This window comes from Hypanus sabinus, chromosome 23 (assembly GCF_030144855.1).
Source record: "Hypanus sabinus isolate sHypSab1 chromosome 23, sHypSab1.hap1, whole genome shotgun sequence".
In the NCBI taxonomy this organism is placed as follows: Eukaryota; Metazoa; Chordata; class Chondrichthyes; order Myliobatiformes; family Dasyatidae; genus Hypanus; species Hypanus sabinus.
In genome coordinates this window covers 36,204,853-36,217,684 of record NC_082728.1, presented here as the reverse complement: position 1 = coordinate 36,217,684, position 12,832 = coordinate 36,204,853, and the positions used below count along the sequence as shown (strand labels likewise).

General features: G+C 41.5%; 1 protein-coding gene and 1 non-coding gene across 3 annotated transcripts in view; both read right to left on the bottom strand.

Annotated features, from left to right (window-relative positions):
• fbxw10 (F-box and WD repeat domain containing 10) overlaps positions 1-4,790 on the bottom strand; it is a 72,097-nt gene extending 67,307 nt beyond the window's left edge. Inside the window, exon 1 of one of the 2 annotated variants that reach the window (XM_059948731.1) lies at positions 4,107-4,790. In XM_059948731.1, the coding sequence (XP_059804714.1) occupies positions 4,107-4,650 (544 nt within the window). In that variant the 5' untranslated portion in view covers positions 4,651-4,790. The remainder of the gene's footprint in view (positions 1-4,106) is intronic. The other variant, XM_059948732.1, reaches the window with a different exon arrangement.
• Positions 4,791-11,902: 7,112 nt separating this feature from the next.
• Positions 11,903-11,973, bottom strand: trnag-ccc (transfer RNA glycine (anticodon CCC)). Its single transcript has one exon. It is a non-coding gene; the product is annotated as a tRNA-Gly (tRNA).
• Positions 11,974-12,832: the final 859 nt, after the last annotated feature.

Genomic DNA, 12,832 nt, shown 5'->3' with positions numbered 1-12,832 from the left:
AGTTGAATGAATAATTCACTAATTGAGTTTTGGCAAAAACAGTCAAAGCTTTTACACACTTCACATATATTGACTGCAAAACTATTTCACGTAGGATTCTGTATATTTCTAATAAGAATAGTTCCTCTCATACAAGGGATATTTATAGCTAATACTTGTAAAATAATATTTTACATTTCTATTTACATGACACCATATAAGTGTATCAATACATCCTTTTTTAACATTTTACTACAGTAGGATTACTGCTTTCCATCTGTGATATATAGATTTATTTACATGCTGCAATACTTTACATAAACAACCCCTCACCAGAAAAGCACAATTCAAACAAACTCATCAAGTTTAATGAAAGGAACTATGATTACTTGCATTCTGCTGTACAAAGCAAGGTACAAAAAGACACACCAATGCATCTCACCAGCTCACACCCTTCCCATCAGCCAGTACCCAACCCATCAGCCACTACCCATTCTACCAGCTCGCACCCTTCCCATCAGCCAGTACCCAGCCCATCAGCCAGTACCCAACCCATCAGCCACTACCCATTCCACCAGCTCGCACCCTTCCCATCAGCCAGTACCCAGCCCATCAGCCAGTACCCAGCCCATCAGCCAGTACCCAACCCATCAGCCACTACCCATTCCACCAGCAAGTTCCCATTCCACCAGCTCGCACCCTTCCCATCAGCCACTACTCATCCCACCAGCCAGTACCCATTCCACCAGCTCGCACCCTTCCCATCAGCCACTACCCATTCCACCAGCCAGTACCCATTCCACCAGCTCGCACCCTTCCCATCGGCCACTACCCAGCCCATCAGCCACTACCATCCCATCTGAGGATATATCTGTGTTTCTCTCAGTATCGATCTCAGAACCACAAGACCATGGTGAATATCGGTCATCCTCAATCCCAATGTTCTGCCTGAGAAGGCAATATCAAGTATTAACTTTGAAACCATACAAAACCCTTCCATGATAAATTAGTTTGCACAATCCCTTTTCTATTTCCTCTTCTCATAATAGCATAATATTAATTTTAATTTTTAACATCAGATAAAATTGCTCAAGATGTTTTGCTACATTAATTGTGTTATGTACTGTGGCCGTTATGACTGAGTTCTGCTGGTTTGATCAGTGGAAACAATTGCCACATCAGCTCTGTAGACTTAAAAGTTCTAATTGTCATAATTTGATAAATATCAGAACTACAGCAACCAAACTGCACCACGAGAAGAAGAATGGCTAAACAAGGTTAATGTTTATTTAAAGAGAGAAGCTCTTAGTAACCAAATATTAGTGCACTGATACAAAGGAACATGAGCAACCTAACACCTGGCTGGTGTTTATACAACTAACATTACTATGACCAGATCAGTTAATCACTGTCACAATGGTGTTTGTGGTAAATTACAGTGCACAAATTTACTTTCCAGTTTTTCTTCTACATTAGTACATGGATTTCTTGAAATTTGCTAACCAAACACTAGATCTTTCTTTGGTTAATATGATATAAAACTACTGTACAAAATTATTGATATGCAGGTCTATGTTAAAAATCAATCACATGAAACTATAGTAAGAGAAATTAGAGAGACTATGCTGACTCTATAGTCATAGACATTATCAGAATCAGGTTTTATTATTCAAACATCGCCAAGAAATTTGTTGTTTTGTGGCTGCACTACAATGGAATACAAAAAAAATACTACGGTACAATAGGAAATAAATTAAAAATAAATTTGTGCAAAAAGAGAGCAAAGTAGTGAGGTAGTGTTCAAGGGTTCATTCAGGAACCATGAACACAACCTCAGAATGCAGAGTGGAAGAAGCTGTTCATAAAATATTGATTGTGCATCTTCAGGCTTCTGTACCTCCTCCCACTTGGCAGCAATGAGAAGAGGGTATGCCTAGATGGTGAGGTTCCTTAATGATGGATACCACCTTCTTGAGACATCACCTTTTGAAGACGTCCATGATGCTGAGTGCCCATGAAGGAGCTGGCTGAGTCAATAATCCTCTGCAGCTTTTTTGTTTTTGATCTTGTGCACCTCTACACCAGGCAGTGATGCAAGCACTCAAAATGCTCTGCTCAGTACATTTCTAGAAATTTGCCAGAGTCTTTGCTGACATAGCAAATCTCCTCAAACTCCTAATGAAGTGTGGCTTCGGTGTGTCTTCTTTGTGATTGCATCAATGTGTTGGACCCAGAATAGATCCTCTGAAATATTGACTCCCAGGAACTTGAAATGCTCACCCTTTCCACTGCTGACCCGCTGATAACCTGGTGTGTGTTCTCTTGGCTTCACCTTCCTGAAGTCCACCATCAATTCCTTGGCCTTTTCAATATTGAATGCAAAGTTGTTTTGGGACATCACTCAACCAACCAATCCATCTCTTGTTCAGAGATAGATTGTTCTTGTAAGCCTCTTGTTCAGGAGGTGGATATGTAGCCTATGAATCCATTTTAACTCATTAGAGAAAAATCCAGTCAATCCCATCTCTCTGCAAGTTTAATTCATTGAACCATTTCTTCATTCTTCTTTTAAAATTATTGATTGTTTCTGCTTCCACTGACCTCTAAGGCAGCAATTTCAATTTTATTACCACTCAAAGTCTAAAAATATTTTTCCTATTTATTTCAATATTTAATGTACAAGATCTTAAATATGTACTCTCTTATTTAAGGTCAATGATTTTGTTGATCTAACATTAAACTGTCAAAACTTGTATAACTCTATCAACTCTCTCAGCCTCCTTTAGTTTAAGGACAGTGACAACAGCTTCTACAGCTAATCTTGCAGTTGAAATTTCTAAATCTCTTAATTAATCTGAGGTCTCTCTCTTATTTTTCAAAGGTTGTATGGTGACCAGAACAGGCAGCAATATTACATTGATAAGCAGGTCACAGCTTTACAAAAGCCCAGTATAACCTCCCTGCATTTTTACTGAATATGTTTATGTATAGGAATAAAAGAGTTAATGTATGACAAGTATTTGATGGCTCTAGGCCTGTACTCATTGGAGTTAGAAGAATGAGGTGGGGGAGCAGGGGAATCTCATTGAAATCCAAAGGCCTAGATAGAGTTGGCATGGAGGGGATGCTTCATCCCTTTAGAACAGAGATGAGGAGGCATTTCTATAGCCGGAGGGTAGTGAATCTATGGAAGTCAATGCCACAAGATGGCTGTGGCGGCCAAGTCACTGGGTAGATTTAAAACAGAGGTTGATAGATCCTCGATTAGTAAGGGTGTCAAAGGTTAAGGGGAGAAGGCAAGAGAACGGGATTGAGAGGGATAATAAATCAGCTATAATGGAATGGCAGAGCAGACCTGATGGGTCCAAATGGCCTAAGTGTCTTCCTATGCCTTGTGGTGTTATGGTCTTATGTAAGAAATCCATGATCCCAGATGCTTTACTGACCACTCTTCCAATGCATCCTGACACCTTCAAAGATCCATGCATAGAATCTCCTGCTCACTCTTCTTGTGAACTCTCTGGTAATGACTTTATCACCCCTGCCCACCCACGTCACACTTACCTGTGTTAAATTCCACTGCCCATTTTGCTATTCCACTATTGAAATCGTATCAGTCAAAAGAATCAGTGGTTTAATTGCAGATTATGCAATAACATCAAAGTCTATTGTTCTTCAGCCTGAAAAAACATCTACCACAATTTGCTGTGCTTTTACCCAATTTAGCACTGGGCCTCCTGCTTACTTCAGCTTGGACTTCACTAACCAACTGTTTATGAGGTACTTTGTCAAAGACTTTTAAGTCCACATAGACAATATCTACTACAGTAATTCATGAACCTTCACTGTGCATCAAAAGTCCATCCCACACAGTTCACCTTTTGCTGGCTGGAGTAAGGAGGAAGAAAAATGAGCGAGAAACGAGGACAGATTAAAAGCACAATTTTGAAAATAACAATTGATAACATTAATAAACCCACAAAACTGTACATTATTCGGCTATGTGCTTAGCATACCCTTAACCTAATTTTTTTTGTGCTTCACTGTTGGAAAGAGTCTATGCTTTATTGCTTTTGGAAGTGAATGTCATTGAGCGCATTTCAATTAAATACTGAGGTATTTCTAACCTTTCGTTACAGGGGAGTCGGGCATTCTCTCACTGAGTATCAGAGCGCGAACCAGATTAGCTAGAAGGTGAAGTAGTTTGACATCACACAACTGGAGTAATCCCAGAATGTAGTTTGCTTTTGTCCAGTATCTGCTATTTGCAAACCATTCCCAAGTGTCGGAGATATATTCGCGTAGAGCGGATTTGTTCAAGCTGCGGTCCGAGCTCTGCGTACTGAGGTCCCCTGGAAGGCTTGGGTTAGCACACGAGCGAGAGTGGGTGAAATCTTTGCCAAACGTTGGCTGCAGGAGTCTGTCCACTTGCTGCAAGAGGTCCCTGCTGCCAATCCTCCGGATCAGCCCTTTTAAAAACAGCTGCTTGGAGAGGTCGCCAGCCCGGAGGAACCACTGCTTGGAGGCGACGAGTTTCATTTGGAGGATGCAGGCGTAACACGAACCGCAGGACGAGACCGAGCAGCCGCCAGCCAGGCAGGAGTAGCTGGGGGTGGAACAGATGTTAAACTCGCTGACTTCACCCACCGCGTCCAAGTGGAGCATTTTCATTGAGGCCGGGTGCCCGATCAGCCCCGGAGGAGATGTTTCCCCCGCCCTATCGCTGCCAGCGAGCGGAGCCACGCCTTCCCTCGCGCTCCGTGTATCTTTCCCGTTGCCGGGCGACAGCCGGCGTCAGCACGCGAACGCCGTCGCTGTCTTTCTCGGTGCTCCTCACGCCCCGCCCACTTAGCCCCTCCGTCCCTCCCCTCATGCCCGTAATGCCTACTGCGCCCTCCGACCGCCCATGCACCCTGTGCTCTCTGTTGGGCCCAGGGATACCAGATGGTGACGAGTTCCAGATTCTACTTACTACCTAGCAAAGACATTCCTGATAAATGGTCTGTTTAATCTCAGTGTAACTATGGTGTTAAGCAGCTTTACTCCCTTGGCAAATCAGGATGAATAAATCCTCAGTGCCTGACATGAGGACTTCTTGTGCGAAAATTTCAGGGGCCTGGCAGAGAGATTTCAAATATCCTTAGTGCAGAGGACTGGAGGATTGTAAGTGCTGTTCTATTGCTCAATAAATGCTCTAAAAATAAGCTGGGAAATTGTCACACAGTGAGTTTGATATCAGTGGTGGGTAAATTATAACATGATATTCTAAGGAACAAGGTCTGTAAGTGTTTGGATAGACATGACTTGATTTGGGATAGACAACATTGTTTTGTGCACGGTAGGTCATGTCAAACCAATCTTGGTTTCTCTGAGGAGGTTGATGAAGGAAGTGGAAGTTGGAGTCGCTTAGCATTCAGGATAAAGTAGTAAATTGCATTTAGCATTAGCTTAGCAAACGTCAGGAATAGGTAGTAGATGGTTAGGCCTATTAATGATTTAGATATAATGTGATAACTTTGTGGATGACATTGAGACTGGAGGCATTGTGGATACTAAAGGAGGCTGTGAAAGCTTGCAGTATGATCTGCTCCAGCTGGGAAAATGGATTGAAAAATGGGGGATGGAATTGAGTACAGACAAGTGTGAGGTGTTACACTTGGGCAGGACAAACCAGGGTAGGACTTATCAGTGAGCGGTAGGGTACTGAGCTGTGTTGTAAAACAAATGGATCTGAGAAAACAGATGCACAATTCCTTGAAAGTGCTATCACAGGTAGATGGGGTCATAAAGAATGCTGTTGGCATATTGGCCTTCATAAATCGGAGAATTGAGTGCGGGTGTTGGGATGTTATACTGAAATTGTATGAGACATTGACAGGGCTTATTTTGGAGTATTTTGTGCATTTCTGGTCACCTGCCTGCAGGAAAGATCAGTCAGATTGAAAGAGTACAGAAAAAATTTACAAGGATGTTGCAGGAGTTGAAACTAAGTTGAAGGGAAAAATTGAAATGGCTAGGACTTCATTTCCTGGAGCCTGGAAGAATGAGGGGAAATTTGATAGAGGTACAGGTGTCCCCCTCCTTTACAAAGGTAGAGCGTTCCTATGAAACCTTTCTTAAGCCGAAATGGCGTAAAGTGAAGAATCATTATGTGGGAAAAATTTCCGTAAAAGCAAAAATCCTCTTTGTAATACGAAAACAGGTTACTAATGTAGGTCTTTTGTAAAAGTGAAGTGGCATAAAGTGAACATTCCTAAAGCAGGGTACACCTGTATACAAAATAATGAGGGGTAAATATAGTGTAAATGCATGCAGGCTTTTTCCACCGAGGTTGTTTGAGAACTTGACATCATAGGGTAGGGTGAAAGATTAAATATTAAAGGGGAACCTTTGGGGAAACTTCTTCACTCAGAGAGCGGTGCGAGTGTGGAATGAATTGCCAGGGGAGGTGGTGGATGTAGATTCAACTGCAACAATTGGAGACCTTTGGTCTGGGCGCATGTTTTTTAAAAATATATTTACTTAGAGATATAGTGCAGAGTAGGACTTTCTGGCCCTTCGAGCCACACAACCAGCAACCCTTGATTTAACCCGAGCCTAATCATGGAACAATTTACAATGACCAATTACCTGCTAACCAATGCATCTTTGGACTATGGGAGGAAAGCAGAAACCACAGAGAAAACCCACACATTCCACGAAAAAGATGCACAAACCGCAAAGGATGCTGGGATTGAACTCCAAGCCCCAAGCCCCGAACTGTCATAGCATCGCACTAACCCCTACGTTACCATGGCATCCAGGTAGATGGGACTAGATGGAGAAAAAGGTTGGCACGGACTAGAAGGAATGAAGGGCCCATTTCTGTACTGTACTATCACTCTAAACCAAGGGAAATGAGAAGCTTATTCATTTCCCTTTAAATATAAATTTTACCAATGTACTCTGTGAAAACTGAATTTAAATTAAAAAAGATGTATCCAGAATCTCACTCAAAACTATAGAAGACTTTTGTTTCCCATTTTTAAAAACTAAATGTTGTCACTTTTTATTTACTTAAATGGGCATCTGCTTGAAGGATTCGGTCAATGGATTTTGTTTGTTGACCTAACCATCCTGGAGAGATAGTGAGGCAGGACTCATCTAGGAAATATTAATTTCCAATCTCAAAAGACTCATGTCACTGGTTAAATTGTGATTAAGGAGAACAATTCCATTCCAAAATCTATATTAATGCAACTTTTTTAAAAAGTTCTTATCTACCCTATAGTCAATCGCTCAACTTTAATTGAATTTAACTGAGTGTGACTTAAAAGTCAGGAAGTCAAAAGTTCAAATATTGCTTTTTTTTCTTTAATTTTAAAGTATGAAGAAAAAAATAAAGGTGTGAAAAATATATCAGAAGCAGATAGTACTAACCAAACAAGGAGGCAAGTGGGCAAATAACATATTGACTCGATTTGTAATAGGATTTGGGTACAATAATTGAGATTTCAGAATCAAAATCAGGTTTATTATCACCAGCATGTGACGTGAAACTTATTAACTTATGCAATATATAATATAGAAGTTAAGAAGGATATACAGAGTTAGGACTGGCAATCTCAAAGTACTCAGGGCAGAGGTGATGAAAAATTTCTTTATCCAAAGGCTGGATTATTTTGGCGTTTTCTGCCCTAGATTGCTGGGTGTTCTCAGGTAGAGATGGTAATGGTAGAGGCAATCATTCTGATTAACTTGCATTAAAAACTAAAATCAGGGCAACAATGTAATGTCAGCCTAGTTGAGTTTAACACATATGTGTGTACTTTTCAGTTTCAATTAATTTCTTTTATTTTCCTTCCTTCTGTCACTAACTCATATTTTTCAGTGGTTTTTGCCTTGATAACTTTGGCCTCACATTATCAAAATTTGTTCCCTCTTCCCTTTCCCTCTCCTTTCTCCACTTCTAATGAAGGGATCAATCCAATCCAATCAAATCAAGTTTAATTACCATTCAAACCATACGTAGATACAGCTGAACCACCTCTATCTATGTCTTTGGTAGGTCGTATTAATGTTGTTAAAATGTATGTTCTCCCCAAATGTTTATACTTATTTCAATCTATCCCAATTTTTATTCCTAAATCTTTTTTTGGACTCCTTAGACTCTATTATTTTGTCATATCTGTGGAAGAATAAGCGCTTTAGAATTAGTAAAATCCATCTCCAAAAACCTAAAAAAGAGGGTGGCATGGCTTTACCTAACTTTCGTGTATATTACTGGGCAGCTAATATACGTTGTGCTACATTTTGGTCTTTTTTCCATGGCCAACCCGAGTGCCCTAATTGGGTGGCAATGGAGTTGAGCTCCGCTAAAGAACTATCTATCTCTGCACTTCTTGGCTCTGCACTCTAGTAGTCTGTCCAGATTAATAGCTAATCCTCTTGTTAGACACACTTTGCGTATATGGGTTCAGTTTAGGAAATGCTATGGTTTCCATGGTTTTTCCGTTTCCAGCCCTGTCGTACATAATCACCTTTTTCTACCTACTACGTACGATTCAGCATTCCATGTTTGGTATAGGAAGGGCATTAGGCATTTTGAAGATCTTTTCATTGATAATCGCTTCGCTTCTTTTCAGCAGCTCAATCTGCCCAATGCTCATTTTTTTAGATATCTCCAAATTAGACACTTTATTGCTCCTTTAATTACTAACTTTCCTGAAATGCCTGCGAAAAATGCTATGGACTTATTTCTTTCCATTAATCCACTAGGTAAAGGTTTAATATCAATTATTCGAGATAAGTTAGCAGCCTTACGACAGGCCCCTGTGGATAAAATTAAAATGGCATAGGAGCAGGATTTAAATATCTCCTTATCTGATGAGAGTTGGGAGTCGATTCTCAAATCGGTTAACTCAACCTCTCTTTCTGCTCACCATTGCCTTTTACAGTTTAAGATTGTTCATAGAGCCCATATGTCTAAATCTAAACTATCTCGATTCTACCCTAACATTAGTCCGCTTTGTGATAAATGCAAGAGGGGCGAGGCCTCTCTCATTCATATGTACTGGTTCTGTCCTAGCTTGGAGAAATTTTGGAAAGATGTCTTCACTACGTTATCGTATATTCTGAATCAGCACCTAGAACCAAACCCCTTAATTGCTTTGTTCGGTTTCCGGGGCGAGACAGATTTACGTCTGAGTCCAACCAAATGCCGAATATTATCCTTTGCCTCTCTCCTGGCTAGACGCTTGATCCTCCTCAGATGGAGAGATGCTGCCCTGCCCACTCATGCTCAATGGCTTAACGACATCATGGCCTGCTTGGACCTCGAAAAAATTCATTATTCAGTTCTCAATTCGGATCTAAAGTTCCATAAGGTCTGGGGACCTTTTATCGAGTACTTTCATAACCTTCCTCTTGACTAGGGTGTTTTTTCTTTTTTTCGGTCCCTTGCTTTCAGCTCCCTTTTTTTTCTGGTAGTAGGCATTATTATCCTCTGTTGCTAAGTGTATTCACAGTCTGGGAGTTTGATTGTCCTGATTTATATTCTCTATATTGTGTTGTGGTTGGTCTGGAGTTTTTTTATTGTGTTGTGGGGTTGGGGGAGGATACTAAGTTTACTTGTCTTCAATTTAGGTGCTTTTTTAAAAAAATTCTCTTTCTTTGCATCATATTGTCATTGTATGCTTAATTTTGCATTGTTTTAATGTTCCTCATTCTGATTTGGGTTTTTTTTTAATTTGTAAAATGTATTAAAAAACTAATTTTAATAAATAAATAAATAAATAGATAGATAAATAAATAAATAAATAAATAAATAGATAGATAGATAAATAGATAAATAAATGCAGCTGAACGAGGCAGCGCTCCTCTGGGTCAAGTTACAAAACATTCAAAATAGCAAGCAAACATTCAAAATAGTGAGCAAAGAAGCATATTTACTGAAAAAAATATATATATTGTCCAAGACCCTGAGCAGCAATGTCCTACAATCGATGGTACAGTCTCCTGGCAGTGCGCAGATGCACGCAATCCGGCTTGTCATTCTGCTGTTCAAACATGAGAGGGCAGTAATGACTGGAGAGGCCAGGCCGTAACTCTTTCGCATCTTCTCACCTGGTCTGCAGCAGCAGGCAAGCCCAAGGCTTGAGGCCTAATCCTCACTACAGCTGAGGCTACAGAGCTGCCTTGTCATCTGTCCTGCCACCAAACAAGGGTAACGGGCCTGCAGCAACTTACATTATCACTGTCCAACAGGGTCTTGCAAAAACGAGTGAGATGTCCTAGACTATCTCCTGCACCAACTTCGATGCTTCCGAGTAACACGGCCTGCAGCGGGATCAGCTCCTCCGTACCCAAACTGGCTCCACCGATATCCCAATTGGCTCATCTGATATCCCAATGGTCTCCTTATTCACCATCGCGGCCTCGGCTGGCTGCACTGCCGACACCCGTCCAGCTGCTGCTGTCAACCAGCAGCTCACTGATGGAGTAGCCCCGCATTAATCGAAGTTCTTGGTGTAGAGTTGGCTCTGGATCATAAAAAACAAATTTTACACAGAGGAGAAGCAACTTTGGTCAACCCCCAAGAGGCAGCTGCATTTGTATGCGCCGCCATCTTACCAAAAGTCCAAGCAGATGTTGGATCAGCAGCAGTGTTGGAAAAACATCTCCCTTCCTCGGACCTCAAACTTTCCACTGACCTCAAACACTGATGCATTTCTTGACTGTTAATTCTTGGTTTTGATTTTCTGCATCTGTAGTAATTTGTTCCAATCATTTGTTCATTTGATTGGGCCACATTAGATTGAACCTGTATAAAAATGCCTTCAATGGCACCAAGTCCTGTCATCTCCAAATAAATTCCAATCTTCATTGCCTTTCTGTTATACAACATATGAAAATCAGCCTTTGGTTAATTTAAACTGCAACCTTACCAAAGCTGTCTTTTACCACTGTAAACTACTTCAGCGCTCTGCATGTGCAAAATTATGCTTAAGACAACTTTTTGAAAGTCAATTATCGATGAACAATGAATTCTAGACTTCCAAGCATCGCACGGCCCTTTTTTAAAAAAAAAACAATGCCATTGTCTCCCCTGTAGATCACTAGCGAGCTCTCGTCTCACTATCTTGGAACTCATCAAAAACCCGAAAACTCCCTCAAACATTATTTCTGGAACATAACACCTATTTATTTAATGTCCTGCCTTCGGCTCGTTACATCTCACACCGCCACACTCAGTAGGAAGGTCAGGAGTTTTTGAAATCACTCCTCTGGGGAACATCTTTTTTTGTTAATGTGTTGCAGTAATATACAGCGTTGTTCTTTACCTCGAATGTTTGTGTATAAGTATATTGTTGATAAAGTTACCCGCCAGAAAACCGACAACTCTTGAAGCGGCGCTGTCGGATCCCAGTAAGAAAACAACTTTGTATCAGCGTACCCTTGTTTTATACAAAGAAACGCGGGACAGATGTGAGAGAAGCACAATACATGTCCGTGCACGCGAATCCAAGCTTTCACAGCGGTGAGGGGTCCACGGGCGAGCGCTCCTCATCGTGCTACGCTGAGGCCTCTCTGTGCTCGGCGGGATGACGAGCTGTGCGGGCTTATTACCGACGGTACAGCGGAAAGCACTCTGCCCGCTAAGGGCGGCGGTGCTGTAACAAACGCCTGTTTGCGCCGACGGAAGTCTCCCGACCGACGGTGCGGTTCCCACGGGCTGAACGGTGTCAGCGCCTCCTGCGCCGAACCCGGGCTCTGCCTCCAACACGGAACAGAGGGCACCATTTCATAACCGCGGAGCTGTGAATTGTCTTTTTTTTTAAAAAAAAAGCTAGAAGTAAATTTAAAGCTTTTTCGGGCTTTGTTTGTTAGCGCTAAGTATAAAATGCAGAAATCAATTAAAATACTCGGCGTCAAGAAAAAGGCGTGCGCCGCCCGGGAATCGAACCCGGGTCGCAAGAATGGGAATCTTGCATGATACCACTACACCAGCGGCGCTGTGCAAACCCCTTTGCCACAGTTACTTACCACTGTTACTTATGATGACATAAAATGTATCCGGGGTAGAATATGTTAAATTGTTCTCTAACAGTCATTTTAGCGTGAAAACGGAAACTAAAATTGGGGGTTTAGAGTCATAGAGAGGTACAACACAGGGACGGGTCCTTCGGCCCATCTAGTCCGTGCCGAAAACAACCTAATGAGGGGAAAAAATTGACCTAACGTCCTAACTGGTTAAATCACGGCCTGGAACGGGGACAAGAATTCCCGGGAACGGAAACGCTACAGTAAGGAATGATTACAGCCAAGTCCGTCATGGGACTGAACACTTTTACATGGAGCGCTGTCACAAAGAAGCTGCATGCATCATCCGGACCATGCTCTTTTTTCGCTGCAAACCATCAGGCAGGAGGTACAGGAGCCTTAGATCCACAAATGTTTCAGGAACAGTTGTTACCCTACAACCATCAGGCTCCTGAACCTGAGCAGATAACTTCACTCACAACAACTTTGAACCAATTCCACAACCAACCGATTATCTTTTAAAGACTCTCGTTCTCAGTATTAAATTCTTTGTTTGCACAATTTGTCTCCTTTTGGACATTAGCTGGTTGAAACTCTTCGTTCATGTACAGTTTTTTTTCATGAATTCTGTTGTATTTCTTTATTCCTGTAAATGCCTGCAAGAAAATGAGTTTCAGGGTTGTATATGGTGACATATGTGTAATTGGATAATGAATTTTTGTTGGCTTTTGACTGGTAGAGGATGATATCCACCCTAGGCCATCCACTGGCTTAAGGGATATGGGGAGTGGACCAAAGTAAAGGAGGGACCAGATCATTGAGCAAATATGTG